The 24,827-nt window shown below is 40.2% G+C and overlaps 1 protein-coding gene across 2 annotated transcripts in view; it reads right to left on the bottom strand.

Moving 5' to 3' along the window:
* svild (supervillin d) overlaps positions 1-24,827 on the bottom strand; it is a 60,744-nt gene that overhangs the window by 2,418 nt on the left and 33,499 nt on the right. For both annotated transcript variants that reach the window (XM_042507583.1, XM_042507584.1), the window contains exons 7-27: positions 22,896-23,410; positions 21,676-21,808; positions 15,092-15,239; positions 14,449-14,532; positions 12,917-13,003; positions 12,413-12,596; positions 12,092-12,264; positions 10,228-10,389; positions 9,815-9,951; positions 9,576-9,723; positions 8,558-8,703; positions 8,123-8,298; positions 7,762-7,897; positions 6,360-6,660; positions 5,892-6,046; positions 4,192-4,294; positions 3,857-4,064; positions 3,632-3,765; positions 2,563-2,718; positions 1,769-1,912; positions 258-370 (exon numbers count right to left, since the gene is read on the bottom strand). In XM_042507583.1, coding sequence (XP_042363517.1) covers positions 258-370; positions 1,769-1,912; positions 2,563-2,718; positions 3,632-3,765; positions 3,857-4,064; positions 4,192-4,294; positions 5,892-6,046; positions 6,360-6,660; positions 7,762-7,897; positions 8,123-8,298; positions 8,558-8,703; positions 9,576-9,723; positions 9,815-9,951; positions 10,228-10,389; positions 12,092-12,264; positions 12,413-12,596; positions 12,917-13,003; positions 14,449-14,532; positions 15,092-15,239; positions 21,676-21,808; positions 22,896-23,410 — 3,543 coding nt within the window. The remainder of the gene's footprint in view (positions 1-257; positions 371-1,768; positions 1,913-2,562; positions 2,719-3,631; positions 3,766-3,856; positions 4,065-4,191; positions 4,295-5,891; positions 6,047-6,359; positions 6,661-7,761; positions 7,898-8,122; positions 8,299-8,557; positions 8,704-9,575; positions 9,724-9,814; positions 9,952-10,227; positions 10,390-12,091; positions 12,265-12,412; positions 12,597-12,916; positions 13,004-14,448; positions 14,533-15,091; positions 15,240-21,675; positions 21,809-22,895; positions 23,411-24,827) is intronic.

Below are 24,827 nucleotides of genomic sequence, written 5' to 3'. Positions count from 1 at the left end.
AAGAGGGCGTTTAAAGGAATAATGTGAGGAGTCTTTTGATGCAAAGAAGCAAAATGGCACAAATGACTCCAAGTGTTGCACATTTTGATGTAATAAATATTGTTTCATGGGAGTATGCACTGCTGCTGGAATATTAGTGAAATATTCTTTTTCATTAGCCAGCTTAGTCGAAATACTGTCTTTTTTAAATAATGACAAAAAAAAACGGAATATCTTCTGCATGTAACTGAAGTCAATGACAAAAAGAAGTATCCCACCTTTGTAGCGACACTAGCGTCCTTCTCCCAGTACGGAAAGATGTTGGTGAAGGTGAGAGGCTCACAGCCTGCTAGGACCAGATATGCCAGAGGGGGGCGCCGAGGGTTCTTCTCTGTAAATAATATCACAAGTCAAAGAAATACAAAACAAGCTTTTGAATTCAGTCCTGATGACAGATATTTACTGTAATGTCGGCTCAAAGTACTAATAGTGTCAAAACAAAAGCATTTTCAGCCTGGCCCTGTACTCTGTGTAACAGGGCTTCTGTCAAGATTGTCTGTAACTTTTGTTGTTACCAAAACGTTAATTTTTGGTAAATGGAGAGACAGCAGTGCACCACACATTAAAGACTGGACTGATGCAATGTTGAAAATAGCTAACCCTAACCCTAACTTAAAAAAATAACTGATATGAATATAGGCTCAGCAGATGAGTAAATCTGAATATGGTCATCCTTCTTTAGCAACCATGTCCTTAAGACAGGGGTGGACAAGCTGTGGCTCTGAAGCCACATGCGGCTCTTTAGCCCCTCTCCAGTGGCTCCTCTGTCTCTGACAAAAAAATGATATGGAAGTGAATAGCGATTATTTTTTAAAAGATTTTCATTCAATTTTATCATCGTTTGAGACCTAAAATTACTCTTGCATTTTTCAGTTGCAAAAATATGTAGCCTGTACACAGAATATGAAAATAGCATTTCGTTAACTAAAATATGCATCATATTTCTGTGGCCTTGGTGCCTTTTCTGCTAAATTTTGCCAAATTTCAAAAGTGGTGGACGGTCTTGAATCAAAAAAGCTTGACTAGAAATGGATTCCAAATCCAAGATAGAAGTCTCAGAGGAAAATGGAGAAGTTAATAGTGCATGGATGGATCTGTTATTTGTTTTTACCACCAATGCTGCAAAGTTAATGTAAGAAAAAAATAGACCCATTAATAACATTGATAGGCTAATTTTGACTAAATGTGTTGCGTTACCTTCATTGTATATGTGTTTTATATATGTTTATATGTGAACATGTTTTGCGGCTCTATACAGATTTGTTTTGGGTTTTTTGGCCAAAAATGTCTCTGACCCCTGCCTTAAGACAACAGATGGTATAATCACCACATTAAAATGCTTTACTTTGATAAAACGCGTTATACACGTGCACATACATTCATTTGCTACAGTTTTCAGTATTTTCTTTCTTCATTTAAATTTGTATGTATCTATTTGTTTGTTGTTGGTTTGTTTTGTTTTTTTATGTAAGCACTGTTGTTGCTTGTTGTCCTTTGTTTTTGTTATTGGTTTGTTTTTATTAGTTTGCTTGCTAGCTTTTTGAAAGAGCTTGATGGGCTGCATAAGGTGTGAAATATTGTTATACTGTCTGATACCTTAGATACAATAAAACTTGGGATAAAAAGTAAAAACAAAAGCAGAAGTATATGTAGTTATGTGTTTGGCTACTAAAAATGTCCTGATCAATACAGTAGAATCAATCAAATTGGGTCGTCCGTGAACTCTGACCTTTGCAGTACTGCAGTACTGTCTCCAGGGCACACTTCCTCTCGTTGTTCCAGCGAATCTTTGCAGAGCCGGTACACTGCGTGTCTTCAGGCTGCCAGCCCTGCCACAGGTACACCTCCATCCGGTTATCCAGCAGGAACAGGGCTGAAGAACACAGCAGAGCACTAACATGAATATCCATTAGCCCCAGGGGGTATAATAGGTTCCAGTTAATGTTACAGTAACAGTAAAACATCAACAGAGAAGCCTGTGAAAGAGTCTTTTTAACACCAGCACCTTAATGTTTGGTTTTCATCAGTCCAAGGTCCAAGCAGAGAAATTAATGTTTTTGTAATTTTTGTGTTGTGTTTGCTCTGTGTGCGCCCTAGATGAGACTCTCTTTTCAGAAAATATCTCACAGTCAGACTAATGGTGACTCTAAAAAGAAAAGCAGAACAAATGCTGTATTTTTCATGACAAATCTCTAAAATGTACACAATGTTTTGATGAATGACTCACAGGGAAGGGCTTCAAAACATGTTTTTTTTTACAGCATAATGACTGACAGCTAACCACACAAAAAGATGCTTTTTTTAAGTAAACAGAGTTGTTGGTAATGACTTCTTTGTCACTCAAGGGCCAAACATATTACAAATGAATTTCGATACGAGATTCCAACAGGCTGTTTTATCTTATTCTAGTATAAAATATCAGAAGTAGTTTTACATGTATTCTAGAGGGAATTTTTGGTTTCATAGAAAGCATCAGACAACTGACTGACTGAAATGTAACGTTGCTACAGGTGTGTGTGGTACCTGGCTGATGTGCAGAGTAAAGGTTCTCCTGCAGAAAGGGCATCGCCATCACTCCCTCCATCACCCTGGCTGGATACAGCCGCTCCTCCCCTTCGAACACCCCGGAGCTGGCACTCAGCCGGAACAGCCGGGGCGTGTAGTTGTACTTCCCTGGATCTGAGAAAACACACACACACCAAAAACTCTTTCTCTTTAATTCTTGCTGATTATTAGATAGATTTTTAATTGGTTTTAAAGGGACTAGTTATGTTTTCTTTATTTTCTGCCATACATATGATATTACAATGTTTATATTAAACGTGACCAAAGTTTCAAATAACGAGGTAAACGTATGTCAGAGAAATCCCGGTGGGCAAAAACCTTTCAGACTGTTTTGGTCCAACAGTTTTTTTACTTTAATGACAAGCCGATGTCAACCTCCTAGCTACATGTTAATGTCAGGGAAAAATGTCACTGGATAGGGATTTCTTATGACTGGATAGGGGTTTCTCTGGTTTTCTCTCACATAACAATGTTTGTCGGAGGGGCATATGGTCACTCACTGTATAGTCTTTGTGATGACTGCTGGAGAGCGACTTTACAGATGTTACTTGTCTTTTGTTTTTATGCTGTTCTGTTGATTGTTGAGAACTTGAGGATGCAAGACAAATTTCCTTGAAAACAGACGATAAAGTATCTTATCTTATCTTAATCTTGGCTGCCGATGTAGCTAATCTCTACCCGTATCAGATCATATTTCTGCAGGCACGGGAAGATTTTTTGAGGCTTTTATTGATCTTTCGCGACAGAAAGTGCTTCTAGACTCTGTAACAGTCGTTCATTTATACAGAGGATCCAGAAACACCAATCAGAGCAGCTTTAAGGTTAGCTTAAAGGGACAGGTGCTATATGGAGTTTTTCCAGACAGGGGGGTGAATGCAAGTGTTCCAGCACTGCTAGTATGAAGATTATAAGGTATCTTTTTTTACTATAAAGCATATAAATCTTTTCTATTAGAAACCCAAAATACAAGTATGAACCTGGAAATAACTTAATAGGTTCCTTTAAGTATGTAAATATGGGGGCGCACCTTGCAGCATACAGTCGTATGCCTTCTTGTCCTGCAGGCCCAGAGCCTTTGTGAGCTCTGCAGGTTCAGCTCCTTCCTCCACCTCTTCGACTTTTACGCTGCTGGTGCTGCTCAGACCTAACTCTGAGGGATTCCTTAAGGACACACACACAGAAAAAATGTCAACCCACATATACAGTATATCCATTCACTAAACATCTATTTTTTCATCTGCATACTCCTTACCTCTGGGTTAGTTTGTCCGCAGCTCTTTTGGCCACCTGCCTGGCACTGGCATGTGCTTTACAGCCATGCCACAAGTAGAGAACGCCTTTCTGAGCGTTAAGAAGCACCAGGCTGGCACGAGAGCGCAGACTGGCACGCTGGCAAACTACTTCTACCAGCGAGGCCTCCACCTCTGCCTCACCACGGACGCAGAACAACCTCCAGCCATCTGAAGAGGTGAAACGGACATGGTTAGAGGGGTAATGCCAGAATGAGCGTTGAAGTCCCTACTCATTATTTAATCACATTGAGGTTGATGCAGCCTCTAAATTAATCTGCAGTAACACATTTTTCACCTGTTTTGTTGCCACTGTCTTCTCTGCTGCCCTTGTGAATGATCAAACCTCCCTGAAACAGCTGCAGGAAACATGGAGGCTCTTTTCCCTGAGTCACCAACACCTGAACAAACCAGACACAAACAGATGACACACGCAACGCACACTTTGATTAACTCCTACTTGAACACACTCATATGTTAATATTCAGTTAATAAATGAATAGATGTATAGAAGAAATACTACATAATTGTGGGTTTTTAATCAGGAATTTTATTGACGGGTTTGCTGTGATGAACTCATAAAGCCCCTTTCCATGCACATGTGCTGGTTTGGCTTGATTCAGTTTGCATCAGCCTGGTGAGGCAGGGATTTTCTTTTTTTCTTCATATGACAGGTCTACCTGATTGAAAAGTGTCATTAACTGATGAGGTGCTTCTGAAACAACAAAATATTTTTACAATGCACCCCCCAGGTGTTATTGTGGTTAACAACCTTCTTTAACTTAAAGAGAGAGATGATTAATTGCTCTGTGGACTATAATCAAGCGTAGATCAAAAACTTGAAGGAAATCCAGGCACTCCAAAATGTGAAAAAGATGGAGGAATTATGTTAAAAAGCCTTTATTGTAGTGGCTAAATCATTAAAAAAGCATTTTTCTCCCACCACTGTTCTTCGTCAGTTTTCAATCATAAAAACTTTCTTTTACTGTTGAAAGAGTTTTTAATTTTTTTGTTTGTTTGTTTTGTTTTTGAATTTTCTCTCGGCATGTACGCCAGAAGCTCATGTCCTTCAGGTTTCTCGCAATGTCTCGGAAGACATTTCTTGCTGCTCTAGCAAAGTCATCTTGCATGTTTTTGCTCCAAACAGCGAGCAGGGCTCCTGTTTCATCCACAAACAAAGACCATTCTCTTTTTTTCTTTGCTTTTTTTGGGACGCAGTTAAAGCTGAAGAAGTATCTACTATGTCTGGCAATAGAAGTAGAGGCTATCTACAGAGTTTATACATATTTTTACCAATCAATTTCAGTAACTTTCCATGTCACTGTGGAACATTTACATTCTCTGAAACTTCTCCTAATAAATGAAAAAAGAAGTATAAAAATCCATGTCAAAATTTAGCACTCAGTTTCTTAAAATAGGGAGCCAGTATATGTATATAAAAGTGCTTGCATTTACCTCATGCAGATCTGGCAAATATCTGTCTGTCATGGAAATCATGACCTAAAAAAGCTGTTCTTAGTTAAGCTACGTCTTTGACTCGTCCAAGTAAGGCGGGACATTATTGAACTGACAACGTTCTGCTCAGGTTGGAGTCTGATGTTACCCACACAGAGAACAACAATGACGTCACGTGACGTGACTGAACATTATTACCATCCAGTATATAAACAGCATCATACAGGTATTTGTGATGCAAACTTTCTGGGTTTATTGTTTTCCAAAACTTCTGCAGGCCTTGCAACTGCAAATTCAATGAATTTCCCAGGTTCTTTATGAACCCAGTATTTAAACATGTTGTTGAATGGTCACTAATTAATAATGACGAAGCCCATCTGACGTCACTGCTCTCCAGTTGGAGGCATTTGGGCGCGTTTTGGCCTGACTTGAGAGATGGTCCATCTTGGGGATTTCAAGTGGGGATGGACACGTCAATCAACAGGTAGTAGTGTGACTTGGCACTGCCAAAAATGGCAGTGAAAAAAAAGCCCTAATACTCACTTGTGACCCCCTGTGGCTGCCCAGCTCCACTGTCATCAGAGCTGACGTTCCTTTCTCACTGACACTGGAGCGGCTGCCTTGCCAGAAAAAACAAGCAGTCCTCTCTCTTCCAGGAGCGCCGGCACTCAGCTCCCCGGGTTTCAATCGCTTCCCCACTGACACAACAGGACAGAGCAGAACCACAGTAAACCAAGTGGATAAAATCTAGACTTCTGCTTCCACTTCTGGACAGTTGTAACCTTAAAATGAAACACTAAAGTCTCTTCTTTCAAACCTCAGTAACAACACTTAAATTTGCCTCTTTGCTCTGAGCACAGATGCTGTATTCTAGCTCCGCTCCATTACGGCTAACAAGTGAAATCAGGCAGATGGTAATGCCGCTGATCTTCTCCAAGTTCTTAAGCACTTCATCTTCATATTCACACATTCATTCATCAAAGCCACCTCTGAGAAAAACACAAGACTCACCCAGTGTGGTGATAGAGTACTTCCAACGGATGACGTAGGCGTCGCACTCGTGCAATTGACCCAGACTCTCTTCAGGCAGTTCCTCCTCGCCGTGCTCCTTGATGTGCCAGGCCTCTACAGCTATCGTAGCCAGCTCTGCCTGTCTTCCATCATCTGCCCTCACAATGCCATGTCCCCGCTGGACGTTCACCCCCTCCAAAAGTGTCTTCACTGGCTCTGGCTCGTTGTCCAGCAGGGCTTTGGCGTCACATGGCTGCAGTTCCAAGTCAAACGAGGGGCGTTCGATGGCGTGGACTGGACTCTGAGCAGATGCAGGATGTTGTTAGTCAGTTTTAAGGTTGTTACTTTAGTCAGGATATTTATGAACTGTATGGCTGAGATATCTACAGGTCAACAAGCAACAAGAAAGTAAGATCTATCCAGTCAAGAACTAACACAAAGTGAATATGCACTAAAATTGAGCAAACAATCAAAACAGATTGATGAAAGCTGTCACTGACTCACATATTACAGGACGGGGTGTCTACAGGTGTCACACACTTACATTTACTATTTTTTAAGACCTTTTCCAGGTATTTTAAACCAAATTTTAAACTTTTTTTTATTTTTTATTTGTCATACGTGAACCACTACAGAGGTAGGTTGAATGTAAGATTATGGTTATCAGAGTGAGTGAGGTAAATCTACATTTTACCAACTGGTAAGTGCAAGAATAAAGTAAAAAGACCAGGTTTGGTTCAGTGGTAGGTGTAAAGATTTGTAGCATCAGAAATGTGGACTTTCACACAGTGGAGTTTTAGTTTTAAAAAATAAATTTGAGATGAATAAAGGAAAATAGATCAAATGTTTGTGGCAATTAAGACCTCACAAAGTAAAATTTAAGACTATTGAATCAATTTTTAAGGTATACAATGCAGGACTGCCAGTGACAATAAAAGTAAAAGCAAACTCCACATTTACTCTTGTTTGGTGCTTTGCTTCATTGTATTTGCAGGGTTTTTTTTGGTCTCCGTTTCTCTTGAATACCTACTGTTTACAGTCTTGCTCCTGGTTGCTACCTTTTATAAACCTCAATCTCATCTGAGCACCGTGAGAGTACATGCCCATAAATGTCCCAAACACAGAAAATAAGAAGAAAATAAGAAAATACAGGCAGGGGGCTGAATCTCTGCAGAGAAATACACTGCCAGGCATTTCTAGTGGGTCAGAAGTGATCATTCAGAAATAATACTTCTGTATGAGTTTACACACGCTTTTAAGGAAAATCCTCTTTAAGGCCTAATGTTAATAAAAATACATTTAAGACATTTTAAGGCTTTTTAAGGACCAGCAGACACCCTGCAAGAACACAGATTCACTGTTAAATTAAAAATGTAAACATCCTTGATCTAATCTCATCTACCTTGACTTCCTCTGTTTGAGCTGCTTCCTCTTTCTTCCTCTCGGCCCAGTCCAAGAACTTCTCTTTGAACAGAGACGTCTCATTGTGCTCCGACAGTCGGCCAAACAGAGTCCAGCTCGGGCGACCCTCCCCCTTCCTGGAAATCAAACACACGGGGAAATAACCTATAAAACACCTGTACAGCTGTACTGTCAGCATGAAGCCACTAGGGGCTACAATAACACAACCAATAATCTGACAAACTTTGCTCTACATTCATGCATTTTTTACATTAGATAAACCTGCATCTATCAGTACCAAAAAATACTTTCACAGTTGTGACAGCTGCTAGAAAAGTTGGTAGGGTTAAGGTGTTACTCACTGAGGCACTTCTGTATTAGTGCAGGAGGCATCTAAAGGGTTCACTCTGCAGTTGCTGTAGTCGTAGCTGCTGCTGTAAAGCTGTTTGCCCAGTTTCACAGCGACTTTTCTGTCACCTAAGGGCACGTCTTTCCCATGCCACACGTACACCTCGCCTCCAAAATCAAACACTAAGACCTGGTGTGGGTGTTGGCAGCAGGGAGAATGGTGAGAGAAGATGGATTGCAGTTATAACAGCAAGCATAAAAACAATGTGTATTTGAATGTCTGGACAATTATACATGCTTTAAGAACATCTTTAACTTTTACACCATCCATTTTCACACTTTTTATGGAGGTCCCACAGTTTTCCAGGTGTTAGAAAGATCAAAATAGTTTTCCACACTCGTCAAAACTTCCCAGACATATGAGGTCATTACTGTGGTGCTGGTGTTACCTCTTTAGAGTCGAGCAAGGAGACACTCGGGATGGAGGCCCAGGCATCTTCATGAGGCACCAGTTTGTCTCCCTGCAGTCTGTACACCCCGTTAGAGTCTAACACCCCGCTCTCATACAGCTCATCCTCCTCTGGCTCCCCGGCTCCTATAACACACAGACATATCTGTTACTATAGTTTTGTTTTTTTCGGTAGTTTATATTTTTATTTCTCTTTTGATTTCAGTACAGTTTAGTTTCAAGAGTGTGTTTGCTTGTTTCAGTTTGTTGTAACTCTTTAGTTTTGATTTAGCTTTTATTAGTTTCAGTATTGGTTTTAGTTTCTAACTATAATATGGATGGTATTTGTCAGTGGCAAGATTTAAGACGTTCAGAACAGGTATCACACCCCAGTCTTAATAAACATATGCACCAATACTTCCTCACGCCTGTTTTGTTGACAAACTTAACCATATTGACAGACTGAAACTAAAGACGTTTCCTTTATATTTAAATCTTATTTTAGTTAGGTTTTTGGTTTTTTTTCATGCCATTTTTTTAAATTCAATTTCAAGTATCTAAGATGTTTTCTTCACACCTAGTTTTAATTTTAAGTTTAGTTTTAAATAAGTATAACCTTCACACACAGATAAAAGAGTAGAGTAGGCGTATGTGTTGGGCGGTGAGTGGTCAGACATAACATCCTTCAAATGCTGAGATAGTCTTAAGGAAAACAACAAATCTTAGTAATTTAAAAAGCATCATACTATATTTTAAAATATGTTATGAACTAAGGGCTGTGGTTGTCACCAACTTTATTAAAAATACCCTGATAATAATTAAATATGTGCTGCATTAACCTCTGTTTGTGCTTGAGCTCAATAGAAACTGCTTGAGATGATGTGAATAAAAACAAAGTAGATCAGGAAGAAGAAGCAGATCAAAACACCCTCAGTCATAAGTGAACTGTGGTGGAAAGTTTATTTCAGTGTTGGTGTTATTTAAAGAGCAACAGAGACTTTGTGTGTGTGAGTTTGAACCTCTGTATTTGGTGTGTCCTCCCAGCAGGCTCCAGAACTCTTTGGCCCATCTGCTCTCGGTGTTGATCCCCTCCTCCAGCACCGTCACCTGGGAGGCCTTACACCCAAGATCCCTCTTGGCCTGAACGAACGCTGCCATTTCTGCCGCCTGGTCACACAAAGCATACAAGGACAGTTTATCATGCCGTATACACATGTCACAACACTCTAATCTTCATTGTGTATGTGAGGTTCTCTACCTTGGCTTTTTCGATGACGTTGGCGAACTCTCCGCTCCACATAAAACAGTGCTTTGGTGTGATGAGGAGGAAACAGTCGCCACTGTTTAGAGAGTGGGCTGTGGGCTCCACCAGGCGCACCTGGACGTGCCTGCGACCTACAGATAATAAGGAAGCAGCTATTACTTCCAGAATCTGAAAAATGAATCACTGATATACATCTGTAATTTAATATTATTTTGTGGTTTATTCAATTAACACTTAAAAAACAGCACAAAAAACACACTCGAGAGTTTCTCATGTTCCGTAGTTTTAAGTGTTATGTCAAGTGCTCTTCATTATAAATGGTTATAGGTGATAGATCAACATAGATCACACCTCCATTCAATGCATATTTATAGAAAACAAACAGTTCAGTCTCTTGTGTTGCTTACCTTTGATGCGAATGAGCATGAGCTTGTTGAAAGGCAGCGTACTGTTGTTGGTCACAACATCGGTGGATTTCACACTGCGCAGGTTGACCTTGCGGAAGTTCTCCTTACTGGCGAGACCCGCCAAGGCCACGTCAGCCAGGTTTGTTCTGGAGTGTTTTGCCACTTTAAAGGAAAGAAAAGGACAATTGGGAATAAACAAAGTTGAATCAAACAATTGAAATCACCCTTCTTCTTTACCTTTAACAACAGAGTTACAAAGTGCTCTGAGGGAACATAACAGAAGTATAACAGAAGCCAGGACCAGAATAATACATACGAAACAGGACATGTTTTCAAATTTCTTCTTTCATGTGAGCTACATTAGACAGTCTACACACAGCTGTAGTACCCACTTCCTCTTTTTTATCACGTAACCTGTAAAAGGCCACTGGGGTCAGATTAGTCTGTGAGGAATATTTATAGAGAGGAACTGAATATAGGAAATACTCAAGCAGCAGACTAAACTGAAGACTGAAAATACAGAATATAAATATTAGTTAGCTAACAAGAACAGCTGCTCGCACCCTCAGCCCTCGAGTACAGCTAATTGGCATTCAGCTGTGATGTTTGCTTTCATGCAGTGTGTTTACTGAAAATGAATAACTTGAGCTGCTTTGAAGGAAGAGAACCTGTTTTGTGGCAGGTTTTAAATTTGGAGCGTGGGAGGAGAGAAAAAAGGTTTTTGTTTGCAATGAATCATATGTCTGACAAATGTTTCACCATTGCAACAGTAGTTTTGGTGCATTAGAGGAGCTATATACAGCATTTCGAACATTAATATAGCAGCAAGCAACTATATGTAAAGATAAAGTGGAGCACTAGCATCTTGAAGTCCAGCCGTGCATGCATGCATGTTAGTGCATGTGAGTCCCTGTTTGTGTGGGTCTCAGTGGCTAGCAAACTGCTGCAACTCTGCTCTGCACTCATACTGCAGTTACCACTGATATTTTCACAGGATTGTTGCAAAAGCACAACATCAACCCTCTGGGTTACCCTCAAGGTCAACACCGTTAGCTCTGTAAGCACTGTTGCTGTTGTTAGCACTGTAAGCAACACTAGCTGTTGGCTTAGCCAGCCTCCATGTTGAGAGCTGTGTGTAGACAACCCCAGAATCGCTGATACGGTCTGAACATCGTGTAGTGCCACTCATCCACTCTTCCGAGGATCGGCAATTTCGGTCCACGGCTTCTCCTATCCACATATTGATGTAGGCAAGATACTGAACTGTATGAGTGTGTGTGAATGTTTAAGCTGAGTAGTAGGTGGCACCTTGTACAGTCATCAGCCACCAGTGTGTGAATGTTTGCGTGAGTAAATGAATGGGACATGTTGTGTAAAAGCACTTTAAATGGCCAGAAAATCAGGTGCAGTCCCATTCATTTACCGCTTACGAAAAGTCAATGTGGCCATTTGTATGTGCATGACACAATAAATAAATAAATAACATACACATATACACGTATTTACAGTAGATTACTGAAGTGCGTGTTGATAGTTCCTGTGTAGGTTGATGGGAAATAATGGAAACAACATTTTTTTTAAATTTTATATTACTTTGGCCACTATGCAATCATATTCAAGTACCTCATTCCTTCGCTATTGTTTCTATCTTTATGTTATTGTCACACTTTCAACACACTGCAACGTACAGAAACCACTAAAGGCCAGTGGAACCTTGTAAGTCCATCAGGAACAACACAACATGACTTGGTAAAATGGTTATACAGCAAATTTTGGTCATGGATTAAACTTTTGGTGGCGCTTGAAAGCTCTTAAGACTCTTAAGCCTCGCTAAGATGTGAACAGTAAGCCTGAGCAGTCTTACTCCTCTCCACTTGGATCCTCTTGGTCTCCAGTGAGGCTACGTTAAGCCTCTGTTCGGTGTAGACCTGGCGGATGTCGTTGCGGGAGGCCAGAGCCCGCAGAGGGTTCCTGGAGCCCTGGTTCCTTCTGGCTGGTCGTACTGCTCGCTTGTGTTCTGCTACAGCTGATGTGAGCCTGAATACACACACATATGTAAAACAGACATGTCATTTTTAATTCAAGCAACCAAGGAATCTGACAATGCTGATGTTAAAAAAAAATAGAGAATCATATGACATAATAATGATGTTATTCATTACTGTTATGGTTTTTATAAACTAACTTTGGTGTATTGGCTTGGATCTGGCTGAGGTCCTCCTCTGTCACAACCACACTGGAGTCCTGGAGCGTCGATGGTGAGACAGATCTGTAGAAGTTACCGAACGTCTCATCGTCATCCAGGGTCATCACCTCTTTCTCCGTCTCTGCTGTCACCTCCACGGTGGACGTCTTGCTTTTGCTCACGCCTGACCCGACAGCAGTGACAAGAAACAATTAAGGTGGAGCAAGAAGTGCTACACAGAACTTTTCTAACGCTAATGATGCTTTCAGTGAACAGGTCGAGGACAGGGTCATGGTAAGGTGATTGAGATATGCAAAAAAATAGTTTTGTGCATGTTCATCTTTAAAATGCTTATGTGTAATGTTTGATATACACTATGACTATGTGGCAGCAAAAAGGGTTAAGATTTAAATTAAACAAATGTGTGCAACAGATCCTTAATGACACTTTGTATCATTGATTATCATCTTATGTGGAAGAAGACAAAAAAAGAGGGGGTTGTACCTTTATTGTGGAGCTTGTCGAGGAAAGACTCCAGCTTGTCGAGCCGTTTGTCTCCTTCCACCTTCACATCACTTCTACTGGAGATTCCTGTTCAACAAAAACAAACAAGGACTTATTAATTGTTGCTTACTTCACCCACGGGCAAATTTACAAAGAATGAATTTTGGCTGCAAATAGCACCATGAATTGGCCATAACATGCAACCACTATGTGTCCTGTCTCAAGGTTCCACTCACAAGAGATAAAACAGCAAAAACATGTCCATTAAGTTTTGCAGCTGAGTTCAATTTGGCTGTTTTTGTGTCTAACTTCAATTATTTATGTTGCAAAGTGTAAATGTTATCTTTGTTGGTAAGAACACAGTAGGCAGGACAATGATTAAAATTTTCAGATTGAGAGGTACAGGCCGTGACAGACGAAGTAAAGAGGTATGCTATGATCTCTGGAGAGTGTTTGGGCGCGACACCCCATTTAAATGTGCTTCAGTTCTCCAACTCTCTACAGACACTAATCATTTCACTGTAAGTGCGTGTGGATATCAGAACTGATCTCTGTGAATTGTAATGTTTTTGCAGTGAGGCTCATTTGCCTAGAAAGGGACAATTTTTCACCAAATGTATGCATATTACCTCATTTAAATACTTGCAAATAGCACAGGAGCATCGGGATACCATTTGCTTGGCAAAACAGTTACGGATATATTTCACCCCCTGTGGGTGCTCTGAGAGTTTAACGATGTCTTTGTCTTAATTGTGCAGGTTTAGGAGTTACAAAGCCGCACAATCCTTTCGTGAATTTTTACCATCAAACTTATGATAAAATAATAATATTTGGCATTACCATTGTTTTAAAAAGTTATGAAAATGCTCTTAAATTTCTACAAAGATTTAAATAAAATCATATGGGCTAATTCTAAAGACACACCTAGCCGAAAGAGTCCAGTTCAAATTATCAAGATATTCAAATATCATACATGTCATTCTTATGATCTAAGACAGTCCAAAAAATTCAGTAAATATGAACAACTTTTCCCCAAGTGCTAAAATTCAAACTTTTGATGTCATCAATGATAAAGTCTGGCTCTGCTCCATAGACAGTGTATGGTGAAAAATGTTATAGACGACACTGAGAGCACACAGGGGAATGATCTGAGTTATATGGGACCGTTTTTGTTTCACATCTGAAAACGCTTTGAATAAAGCTCATTTGGGAATAAAAAAGGAAAAAAAAAAAACTTTCTGTGGGTCCATAAAATCAGGCTCCAGCTCACTGGCTATGGAGCAGCTCCAGACTTAATACTCACAAATTTGAGACTTACTTCTCTGGTTTCTGGCTTTGAGAGAAAGTAGCTCATGTTCAAATATTGATTAAACCTTCTGAGGTCATGGAAATAACATACTGGCATTCTGCATTTAGGTGGTGTTCCCCTTTAAGTGTTCACAACATCTAACAGATGTTATCAGGTTAATCACTTCATTGATTACCTGAATGACTCACACACTGACTGTAAGTTGAAGGGGAATGTCTACTACCTTCATGCGGCTTAACAGGCGTGGCATGAGACTTCTTGAGGGCAATAAGAGGTGACTCTTCCCTTCCGGTGTCTGTCACAAGACCTAGACAAAGACATGGGGAAAATTAGGGTTGCAAATGACACACATAGCTGTCAGTTATTTTCTCGATTCACTGTCAAATGTCAGAAAATGTTTTTTTTTTTTTTTTTTAAAATAGCGTATATTCTCTCGTCTCACTATCAAGTATCAGAAAGCAAAGCAACAAATCCTTACATTAGAGAAACTAAAAAAATACATAAAAAGTTCCAACAGTCCTGCCCTCTCTAATGTTCTTTGTGTGGATTGTACACTGTAGGCTGAATGCCTGTGTATGGAGGATCAATGCTTTTATAAGGACTGCAAAGATTGGTTGTCCATTTTCACAGAATCATACCAGTAAGTTATTTGTTTTTAATTGAACTTTGTGTCAACTTTTTTTTTGCTTAAAATGAAAAAAAAGAGACTATAGTAAAGCAATTTGTTGGACCTGAAAAACAGTGAAGAAATGCAGAAGTCATACAGCAGCACAGAGTTTGCAAGTTTTACTGGGCCTCATACAGCAGAATAATAAGCACGCTCAGCTCGTGTCAAGCCACAGTGTATAAACACACTGCAGTCTCACCTCTCTTGGCCATGCGTCCAGCCACAGTGAACTGGACCGAGTCGTTGGCTGCTCCTTTGCCTTTGCTCTTCCACTGCTCCTCCTTGTCTTTAAGGATCTTCATCCTCTCCGTCAGCGACATCTTGGGCGCGACATCTACATTGGACTTCTGTTGGAAAATGTATTTAAATACAACTTTAGACTTTGTGTTAAAAGGTATGTAGGAAGATAATGAAGCTACCTCAGAGATAGAAATTGATTTAAGGAGGAAATATGAAGGATCCCATTATTTTCTCATAGTTTTTGAGTTTTTCTTCTCCCAAAAAAGTCTACTTACAAACGTAAAAAAACATGAAGAATGTTGATTTCTGACAATAAAACACCGAAACCAATACCATGTCAATCCATCAGCCACTATTCATTAGAGCTTTCCTTGCGTGATTTACTCCTGCTGCCATTTTTGCACCTGAATGCCACCATTAAAAATGAATTAGCAGAAGTTTACTGGCCCCCCTGGTCCCACTGGACCCCAGGAGCTGTTTAAAAGTAATTAATGATATTCCACTCCTAAATATTTGAAGCGTTTTATAGCCCTGCCTGGGTTTTTACTGGCTGCCACCCCTTACTCCTTCGCTAATAATGAGCAATTCACTGCGTGTAATGTACCATGAGTTGACTTCCTTTCTACACACAGCAGCGTCTTGCAAACCCAAACCTATTTCCACATCTCTGCACCATGTCTGCACAAGAGAAACACACAGAAAATAAATTCTAAGCAGATCATAAGGCAAGTAAATGTACAGAACAGTTATGGCTAACAGAAGAAACTCCACATGGTTGGTGTGAGCATATTTGTGTGTATACTGTATATTGCTGAATGTATTCCTGTCTGTATGGATTCATATGAGCATGCAAGTCTGTGCAACAAGAGATGGAAATAAATGACAAACAAATGATTGAGATTAGCGAAAAACCAAACAGCTCGTTTCAGTCAGAAAGGAATTTTCTTTGTGGATGAACGATGATCTGTGTGATCTGCTGACTGTCATACTGAAATTTACAGCACCGTCTTTACTGTAAGCTGCGAAGGGTCGACTTAAACATTCACAGATGTCAGCGGCTTCAAAGCTCAAAAGATGTTTGGTTATAGTGGTGAACTTCAGCCGCACTGATGTCAATGTGGTGTTAGAAAAGCAAAATTGGCAGTCTATGCTCTAATTTTTGACATGAAATTGATGTCGATATAATTGCAAAGGCTGAATGTTTTGGGAAAAATGTCTTCTTGGGATTTCTCACCATTTGTCGTCGTTTAAAGGGGACCCATAGTGCTTTTCCTTATTTTCTGTCATATGGGTTTATATATTGCTACAATGTCTGATCATATTAAACCAAAGTTGTAAATAATGAGGTAAACTTGTGTAAAAACAATCCAAGTGAGGAAAAACCTCAGCCCTCAGATCGTTCCGAATACTTTGTTGCCAATGTTTTTGTTAAACTTCTGAGACAAGCTGACGTCAGCTAGTGACAGATTTCTTTATATAGTCATCTGGTCCAGGCACGCTACTGCAAGTGTTCAATCACACGGCTACATGCTAACATCAGGGAAACATGGAATCTTGGTTGCTGATTTTGTTCAGATCATATTCCTGTAGAGACATGTCTGGCTGTGTTTAGAAGTTTTTACTAGTCATTTTAAAGCGCTGCTATACTTCGTTAAAGTCATTCCCCAGCTGCAATGATGGTAAAATGTTGACCAATCAGAGTAGACAGAGCTTTTTTGGGAGGAGGGCTAAAAGAGACAGGCGCCAAAATCGAGCCTTTCAGTTATAGGGTTAATACAGGTGTTCCAGCATAGACAACTGAGGAAAGCATGTGTAGAAACCCAAAATAGTGATACTAACATTAAGCATAAGGTCCCCCCCCCAATTTCTTCCTTTCTAATGAAAGCGGTTGTGCAGATCTGAGTTAAACAAGAAGACTTTGTTTCTATCTTTATTCGGATCTCTATTGGCACCAGCATTCGCATTGGCTATCACTTTATTGCTATGGCTGACTGGAAGGTCAAAAGTTTATTCCTCACAACAGTCTTTGTGTCTAACAGCATATTTATTGTTGAACTGACGCTGAGAAACCGTCTCCATCCCTGCTTAACAAATCATTTTTTGATAGTCTGGCAAGAAAGGAGCTGGAGACTACAATACAATATAATAAAATCTAGTCACATTTAAATAACAAGCCTGAGGAATAATATGTACTATTTGTCCTGAATTAATGTGACACATCCTACAATATCCAAACAGACATGAGGTAACGAAATGGAAAAACACCAGTTTCCCCTCAAACAATCTTCCACTCAAACCATAACAAACATCCTTTTCTCTAAATCACTGCAAACAGTTTTTTTTTGTACTTTAATGTCAAACATGTTGCATGGAGTGGTCAAATATTAGCCCAACATGGGACAAAGGTTCAAAGAAATACATTAAATCACACTGGCATGCACACAGAGACAACACACTGGGGCTGAACATCAAAGTGAACTCTTGCTGATCTCATAACATGACAGAATATGATACGCAGGGCTCCGCCACATTTTCATGGACAAAGTTTCAAAACTTTTCCATGACTTTTCAAGTACCCCTAATATTTTCTTTCCTTGCCTCACTTGCTTGGCATTTATCAAACTCTATTCAAACATAATTCCAGCATCCCACATGATGTGTTCAAGAACTGTCTGAAATTTGAAAATGCAAAAATAATTTCTGGTTTTAAGGTTTATGACTATGATAAATGGTGTCCTTTTAGCAATTTCTTTCAAAGAAAACCAGCCTTCCAATCCTGTTTTCTTAAATCGAAAAATAAAAAAAAAAGAAAAAGCCACTATATTAAAAAAAAGGCCCAAATATGTTTTCTTGAAAGACATAAGGAAATAACAAAACAAACAAACAACAACAACAAAAATGTCCGAATTTGTTAAATTTTCTTCACACAACCCATTACTGTGATTTTTTGATAATTTTCACTGATTTCCACTAGCTTCATGTATTTTCCAGGCCTGGAAAATGCGACTGTGTAGTTCCATTAATTTTTCAGGTTTTTTATGACCGTGGGACTCCTGGATACTTCTGCGGAGCTGTTTCTGCACATCTTTCCATGAATAAGACAAACGGTAGGGACTAAGAAAATCCTCTTTCTTGCACCTTTAAACTATTATTACTCAGAAATACCATTTCCAATTGCTTCTACACTGCATCACATTACAATCACTCTTCGTACAATAATGCTTGTACATGCAAACCATCACATCTGTCATCTCACACAGTCCTGAGGAATTCTCACACACATGCAGACCGAAGCAGCCCCTCCAGCGAGCAGCCCATCTCTGGAGTCAATCAGAGAGGGGAAATACCTTGGCCTGACAGGACCCCAGAGAGGGAGGAGGAGAGGAAAGGGCCTGGGCCTCAAACCCCCACAGGAAACCATTTTTCCCAGCCCTGCCTCACTGTACGGTGCAGGCAGCACCTCAGCCAAACCACTGACTCAGATATCTACCAAGTGAGGGCCCGAAAACCACATTCATGTACCAACAGCAAGTGTGTTGACAGCTGTGATTTCTCAGTGGTGATTCTGAGAGAGTGTGTGAGAAGTTGTCCAGAGCACAGGTAGAGAATTGAGGGCCAAAACAAAACGTTTAGCGATTAAGTCCATGCAAAGAGACACACACTCACCTGAAGGGGCTGGGAAAGGTTGACAGGTGCATGTGAAAGTCAAAGAAAGGGGTAGAGTCTGCAGGTGAGGACAGAGGAAACTGGAGAGAAGGGAGGAGGGATAGGAGGAAGAGGAGAAGAGGAAAGGGAAATTATCAGAGGAGTATTAAGGAGAAAGAGCATAGCAGCGCAACATTAGGGAGAGCAGGTTTTAGCACGGAAGACCAAAGAAGAGACGGGTCATTTAAAGCCTGGCAGAAAGTTTGGGAGGATGGGAGAGAAAGGAAACGGGAAATAAACTGTTTATAACAGCGCATGCAGAAAACTAAGCACTATAAGCTGAAAGAAATGCAGGGTATTAAAAAACAGAGCTGCACAATATATTGTCTGTGATCTTCATCACAGGGTCAACTTGTGCGAAAAACACAATGCGAAAGACTGCGATATTGCACTTGGGTATTTATTTTAATCAGTTGAAAGACTATATGTAGAATACTGCACTTTCACATCTAGAATTTTTATGCCCTTTGGGGCATAATTAAAAAAAAAAAAAACAACTAAGAAGCAATTTGTTGTTTCTAAAGCCCTGAAAAAGACCTCCTAACAGAAGTTTGAAAACAGACTAGTTAACCAGTCTGAAAATAAGGAAACACTCAGAAAACAGTCAACATTAAACACAGTTTGATCTATTAAGTTAAGCACTGTCTGTGACTTATCCCACACATCCTGACCACAAAGGCAAAACTGAGTACACTATAATATCTGTTTATCACAATTAAATTTGTTATCGTGATACTGATTGTTGTCACATCTTGCATGTTTTTCTCATATCCTTCAGCACACTGAAACAGTTTCATTCCAATCATTTGAAAATGTTTCACCCTGTTGGCAGATTTAACATTAAAAGTTTGATTCCTTTCAGTGTATGAATTTGTGCTTTTAAATTGCCTATTTCAGCAGTCTTTTTAAAACACACTCACAATGTGTTGGAGATTATCCACTCATCTTGAGTGGATTATCTTTAATACATTTTCTGGGAATCAACACATCAGGGACAATATTTCCTACTGCTCATTTGTCTTAATGGACTGAATCAGACTACTATTCAATGAGTCATCACTGGAGTACAAAACCCAACATTTACAAAATCCTTTGGGAATTAAAGCAAACAGCAGAATTCAAAATATTCTTTTAGTTTGTGTTTTCTGTTACTTTAATCATCCAGGTACAATTCATCATCAACTAATGATATGCTGCAAACAGTCATTGTAACCTATGACTAACAATCGTTACTCAAGATCCTCTTTAGGTTAAATTTACAACAAGGGCTCACTTTACAACACAGCCTTAGAGCACAGAACAGCTTAGCAGGCCTGACAGGAAACATCTGGAGCTGGTTGAAGATGACCACAGTGCGCACCGTGCGTGTTACATTCCCTCGTCTCCCACATATCAACCAAAGAACAACAACATCTGCTCCGGATTGGCAGCGCATGAGATAAAATGACATGCCCAAACATGAAAACCGATGGTCTTTCCTCAAGAGAGAAACGGAAATGTAACAAGGACAGTTATAAAGAGGGAAATGCCCCATAGCTAATGCAGACATGGCATCAATGCCAGTAATTTAGCCAAACCATGTATTAGCTGCATGTAGCTCTACGGTAGCAGCCACAGAGCGCAGCAGGTTCCAGACCAATTCACAGGCAATAACCTCAGATAGAATTAAAGGAACAAATCTGCAGACATTTTGGACACTAGTTTGGCCCTCATTCATGTGAGTGTTGAGTGAGTGATGCAGTTTCAGTGCCATTAATTTTTATGGGCTCTTTGTTTACTTATCCTAATGATGACAGACCACACAAATACAAAATGACATCAGTTTTCAGTATTTATTTGAGCGGGGATTTGTTCAAACTTTTGGCTGTCTGTACTTACTTATTAAGTGGCTTTTTTCCAGACTAAGAGTGGATTTATTCTTAGCTCATTCTTCAATGAAGGATGTGCCCCAAACCAGAAATCCTTCCAAGAGGATCATTGACCTGGACAGACGTCGAGCCAAGAGATGCTCCGAATAAATAAACATGACATCACTTCAATATTTGCGTCCAATTGACTGTTTTGGGGATATAAATGTGGTGCTCATACGGTTTTTCCATTGCTGTAGCACCAGTCTTAACTCGCACTGTCCATGGAAAGGTTATCATGGAGTGCAGTGTTGTTTTTCAGCTCAGCAAGGGTGGTCTTGTTTGAATAGGAGAGCTTGTAGAAACCTGCAGCACTTCTATTACCACTTCAAAAATGTCAGTTATCTTAACATGTGTTAAACATTAAACACTGACCTGTGTTAAACTGTTTGACCTGGATGTTTGTGAGACATGAAGGTCTACAAAGAACACAAAAGCTGGCTTATGGGGGGATTTTTTTAGGACAGGAGAAGAGAGGAGAGTGCAAAAATCAGCCAAAGGAAGCAGGCATTAGCTTGGAAGGTTTGCAGGTGTTTGGTCACGGTGTAGGATTTTACTTTCACAACGGGAAAAGGCGTGTCTCTCTTTCTCTTTGGGAGGCCAGCTAAGCCCTGGATCCCAGGGCTTTGGCGTCACCACTCCCAAATCTGCTGCGCCCCCCCCCTCAAGCCCTCCTAAACTCACACCCTTTTGGCAGTAACCCGGGGAATATAAGCTGATTCAGCAGAGGAAGAAATGTGTCCACAGCCAAATCTTTCTTTCCAGCACAGAGAGTAGAAGGTAAGCCTCAACATGGAGCAGTATTTGCTTGTTACTGCTTGTGTACCCACACCACTATAAGCAATCCATTCCAAGTCCAGTCTTGTAAACCTGCTAAAGAGACGATTAAACTCCACAACACAAAGAAAAAGCTCGATGAGTAAAAATGTACCTTTTTCTTCCAGGCATTTTCAGCATCTTGGAGCTGACCAAAGCGCTCAGCCAGTGATGTCTGGATCTGCTCAGATGGTTTGGGTTTTTTCACTCTGTCCTTCTTCTCATCTTCACTAGTGAACTCTGCAAGTCTGAAAAAGGCAAAAGACTCATTAGTGCTTTCCTTATTAAATTACCCTGTCTAACCTTCCTTTGCTATGCATTTTGAATGGACTGAAAGTCATACTTCACCCCCTATATAAGCATTTGTTTATCAATTACTCACCCCGTGTCACACTGAATTTGTGTAGAAAACTTTGTTTTTTTCACATGCTTCTGGTGCAGGATGAATCCTAAAATAAAAAAACAACTCATGCGATATAATCCAAGTGTCATTTATCCAGTCGTACGCTCAGTGCCTCCTGAACGAACAACTCTTTCTGACGAGGAACTGACCTGAAACTTATCTGTGCTCTCTTCAAAGCCAGGCCACACTCACAAAAACAGTCATTTTACACAGGAGCTGCTGGTTTCCCACTGCCATGATCGGTAGTGTTATTGTGTATCTTTGCTTAATCTGAACTAACCTTTTTACACACCACAGTCACACAACAAAAACAAACTAATTGATGGAGTAAACTAAAAGCTCCAGTGTTCAGCGAGGCACAATGACTGATTTTTGTCAATGCAGTTTGACTTTGAAGAGAAAATAGAAAAGTTTCACCCTCAGTTCAATTCCCTGCCAGAGGGGGCTGTCTGTTTAGAAAGTACTGAACATAAGACTGTGCAAGCGAGGCTACACTGCACACGTTGAGTGAGAGTTAATATACTGATGTTTTGATTACTCTTGTTAGACACGAACTCCTATGACTTCAGTTCATCAAGAATTTTCTCCATTTTAAGCAGTTTTCTTCACTTATTCAATGTCACAAGGGGTGAGTAACTAATACAATCTAATCATCTGGGGGGGTTAAATAGTCGGTGTATTATAGTTATCTAAAAGTTGTACTGCCTGGCTTCTCTTATTGCATATTACTTGGTCACAGGTTTGTAATGATATTTGTTTTGACAACTGAATATTTGAAAACTTGTGGCATACTCTATTGTTAGATGCTCTTGTTTAAAAAGCCTTAACTGAAAATGAATTCCATTTCATATTTCTTAAATTTCATTGCATAGACACAAAAATGCACATCTAGGCCTTAACAATGTATGCTGTGTTTGTGTCTGTCTGATGACCTCTGTTTGATTGTGGAGCCCTGGCTTCCGTCCAAACTGCTCTCCAGCTCCTCGACATCCTCTGAAACGGAGGACGTTTTCTCCAGGCTCTCGTCAGGCGAGGGGCTCCTCATCTCCTCAAAGCTCCCTCTGCTGCTGCTGCTGCTGCTGCCTCCCTCCCTCTGATGTCTGTCAATGCTGAAGCTCCCTCCGTCTGTTATATCATCAGTCAGTGACTCATCCTCTCTGTCATTTTCCCCGTTGACCTCTTCTTCTATCTCCTCCATCTCCTCCTCGCTCTCAGGGTGACTGAGGGTGACGCTGCTCTGTCGGACTGGTGCACAATCTGGCGTCGAGCCCTCGCTGTGGTCCGACTCCACACTAGTGGAGCGGCTTTTCTTTAGGATTCCCTTGATGCCCCGAGGCCCAGAGTCTTGGCGCTGCAGCGAGGCAAGCTGGCAGGGAGGAGAGGGAGGGGGGGAGGCGTCTCTGGTCTTGCTGACGGCGAGGGCGCTGTCGGAGAGGAGACTGGAAGACTGATGTAGAGAGGGAGAAAGAGAGACACCGCTTTTTTTTACTACCAGCCATAATATTTATAATATCTGGAAAAGACAATTTAACTCTAAGAACTATGTGATGTGAAGTCAATGGTGCTTGATTACGGCATGTAACTCTCTGACCAAACCAACATTTTCCAACTTTAGCTCCTTTGCAGTTTCCATGTTAACAGTGAAAACCATAGAAATAGAATGAAAATAAAATGGATATTGTCATTCAAAACAACATAGCAGCATGGTGAGAGCAGTGCCTTTTTTTGTGTATCATTGCAACTGCATGAAACTGTGACCGTTATAGTGGACTAACTTCCGTCCAAACCAACTTGCAGCAAGAACTTACTGAGGTGTTCATATTCAATTGGTTAGAACTATTTCTAATTGTGTATGAGACGATTACAATCTTTGGCTCAGTAACACACGAGAACACACAGATGTTGATAATTATGAATGTGATTACAGGCCAAGGCTACATGATGAGCGTCAACAACAGACAGACAAAAAGAAAACACTAGCTTGAGGCCTCTGCACATCAAGTCCATGTTTTTTTTTTGCAAGTTTAAAAATGACCTCATGTTGTGTCAATCACGTTGAAACACAGACTCTGAAACTTGCGTGCATTATTGAAGTTTTCGAAAAGAGTTAAATTTTCTGTTTTTTTTCTGCATCTGTGAAAACCGTTTAGGAAACTGCTTGAGTAAGAGGCTGTAAAGAAAATGTGGTGTTACCTGTGGGACTCATACATCTGAAACAAGAGAGAGGAACAGGGCACATGGTATGATGGCCACTGAATATGAAGATCGCACACAGACGAAAAGAGAGAGAGCGAAAGTGTGGAGACAAAGCAGGAGGACAGCACAGTTCCTTCAGTTCCAAACGCAAGATACATGTAGAGTGGCAACAACGAGGGAGGCATATCATATGGAGAGAAGGAAGGAGGAAATTTATCTGTACGTTTTGTCTCATTTTGGTGCTATACAAGGCCTATATTGTGTATAATAGGCCGAAATTCATAGACTAGTGAGTGTGAATCATTTTACGACCCAAATGAGGTACGTTATCACCATAACAACTAACAGCAATCTCTAAAGTAAGTCAAATGACCACAACAAACGGTTCAATGTCTGCTCTAATATCAATTTCTATGCTGAAAACCCTTTTTCTTTTTTTTGACAAACACAATCACATACTCCTGTTCCAGCTACTATTTCACTGCTTTCACTGACCTACTGCTGTTATCACAGAAGTCTGGGTCAGAAGGTCAGATGACAAGATTGAAGGGGTTAAAGAGATAAGTAAGAAGAAATAAGAAGGAAGAAATAAGACTTAGATCTTGAGAAAACTGAAACAATGGTGATTAGGAAAAGGAAAAAAGTAAAAAGCCAAGAGTTACTGGGCG

The sequence above is a fragment of the Plectropomus leopardus genome, chromosome 19 (genome assembly GCF_008729295.1).
Source record: "Plectropomus leopardus isolate mb chromosome 19, YSFRI_Pleo_2.0, whole genome shotgun sequence".
In the NCBI taxonomy this organism is placed as follows: Eukaryota; Metazoa; Chordata; class Actinopteri; order Perciformes; family Serranidae; genus Plectropomus; species Plectropomus leopardus.
The sequence above is the reverse complement of the archived record's forward strand: the minus strand, read 5'-3'. Positions and strand labels throughout refer to the sequence as shown.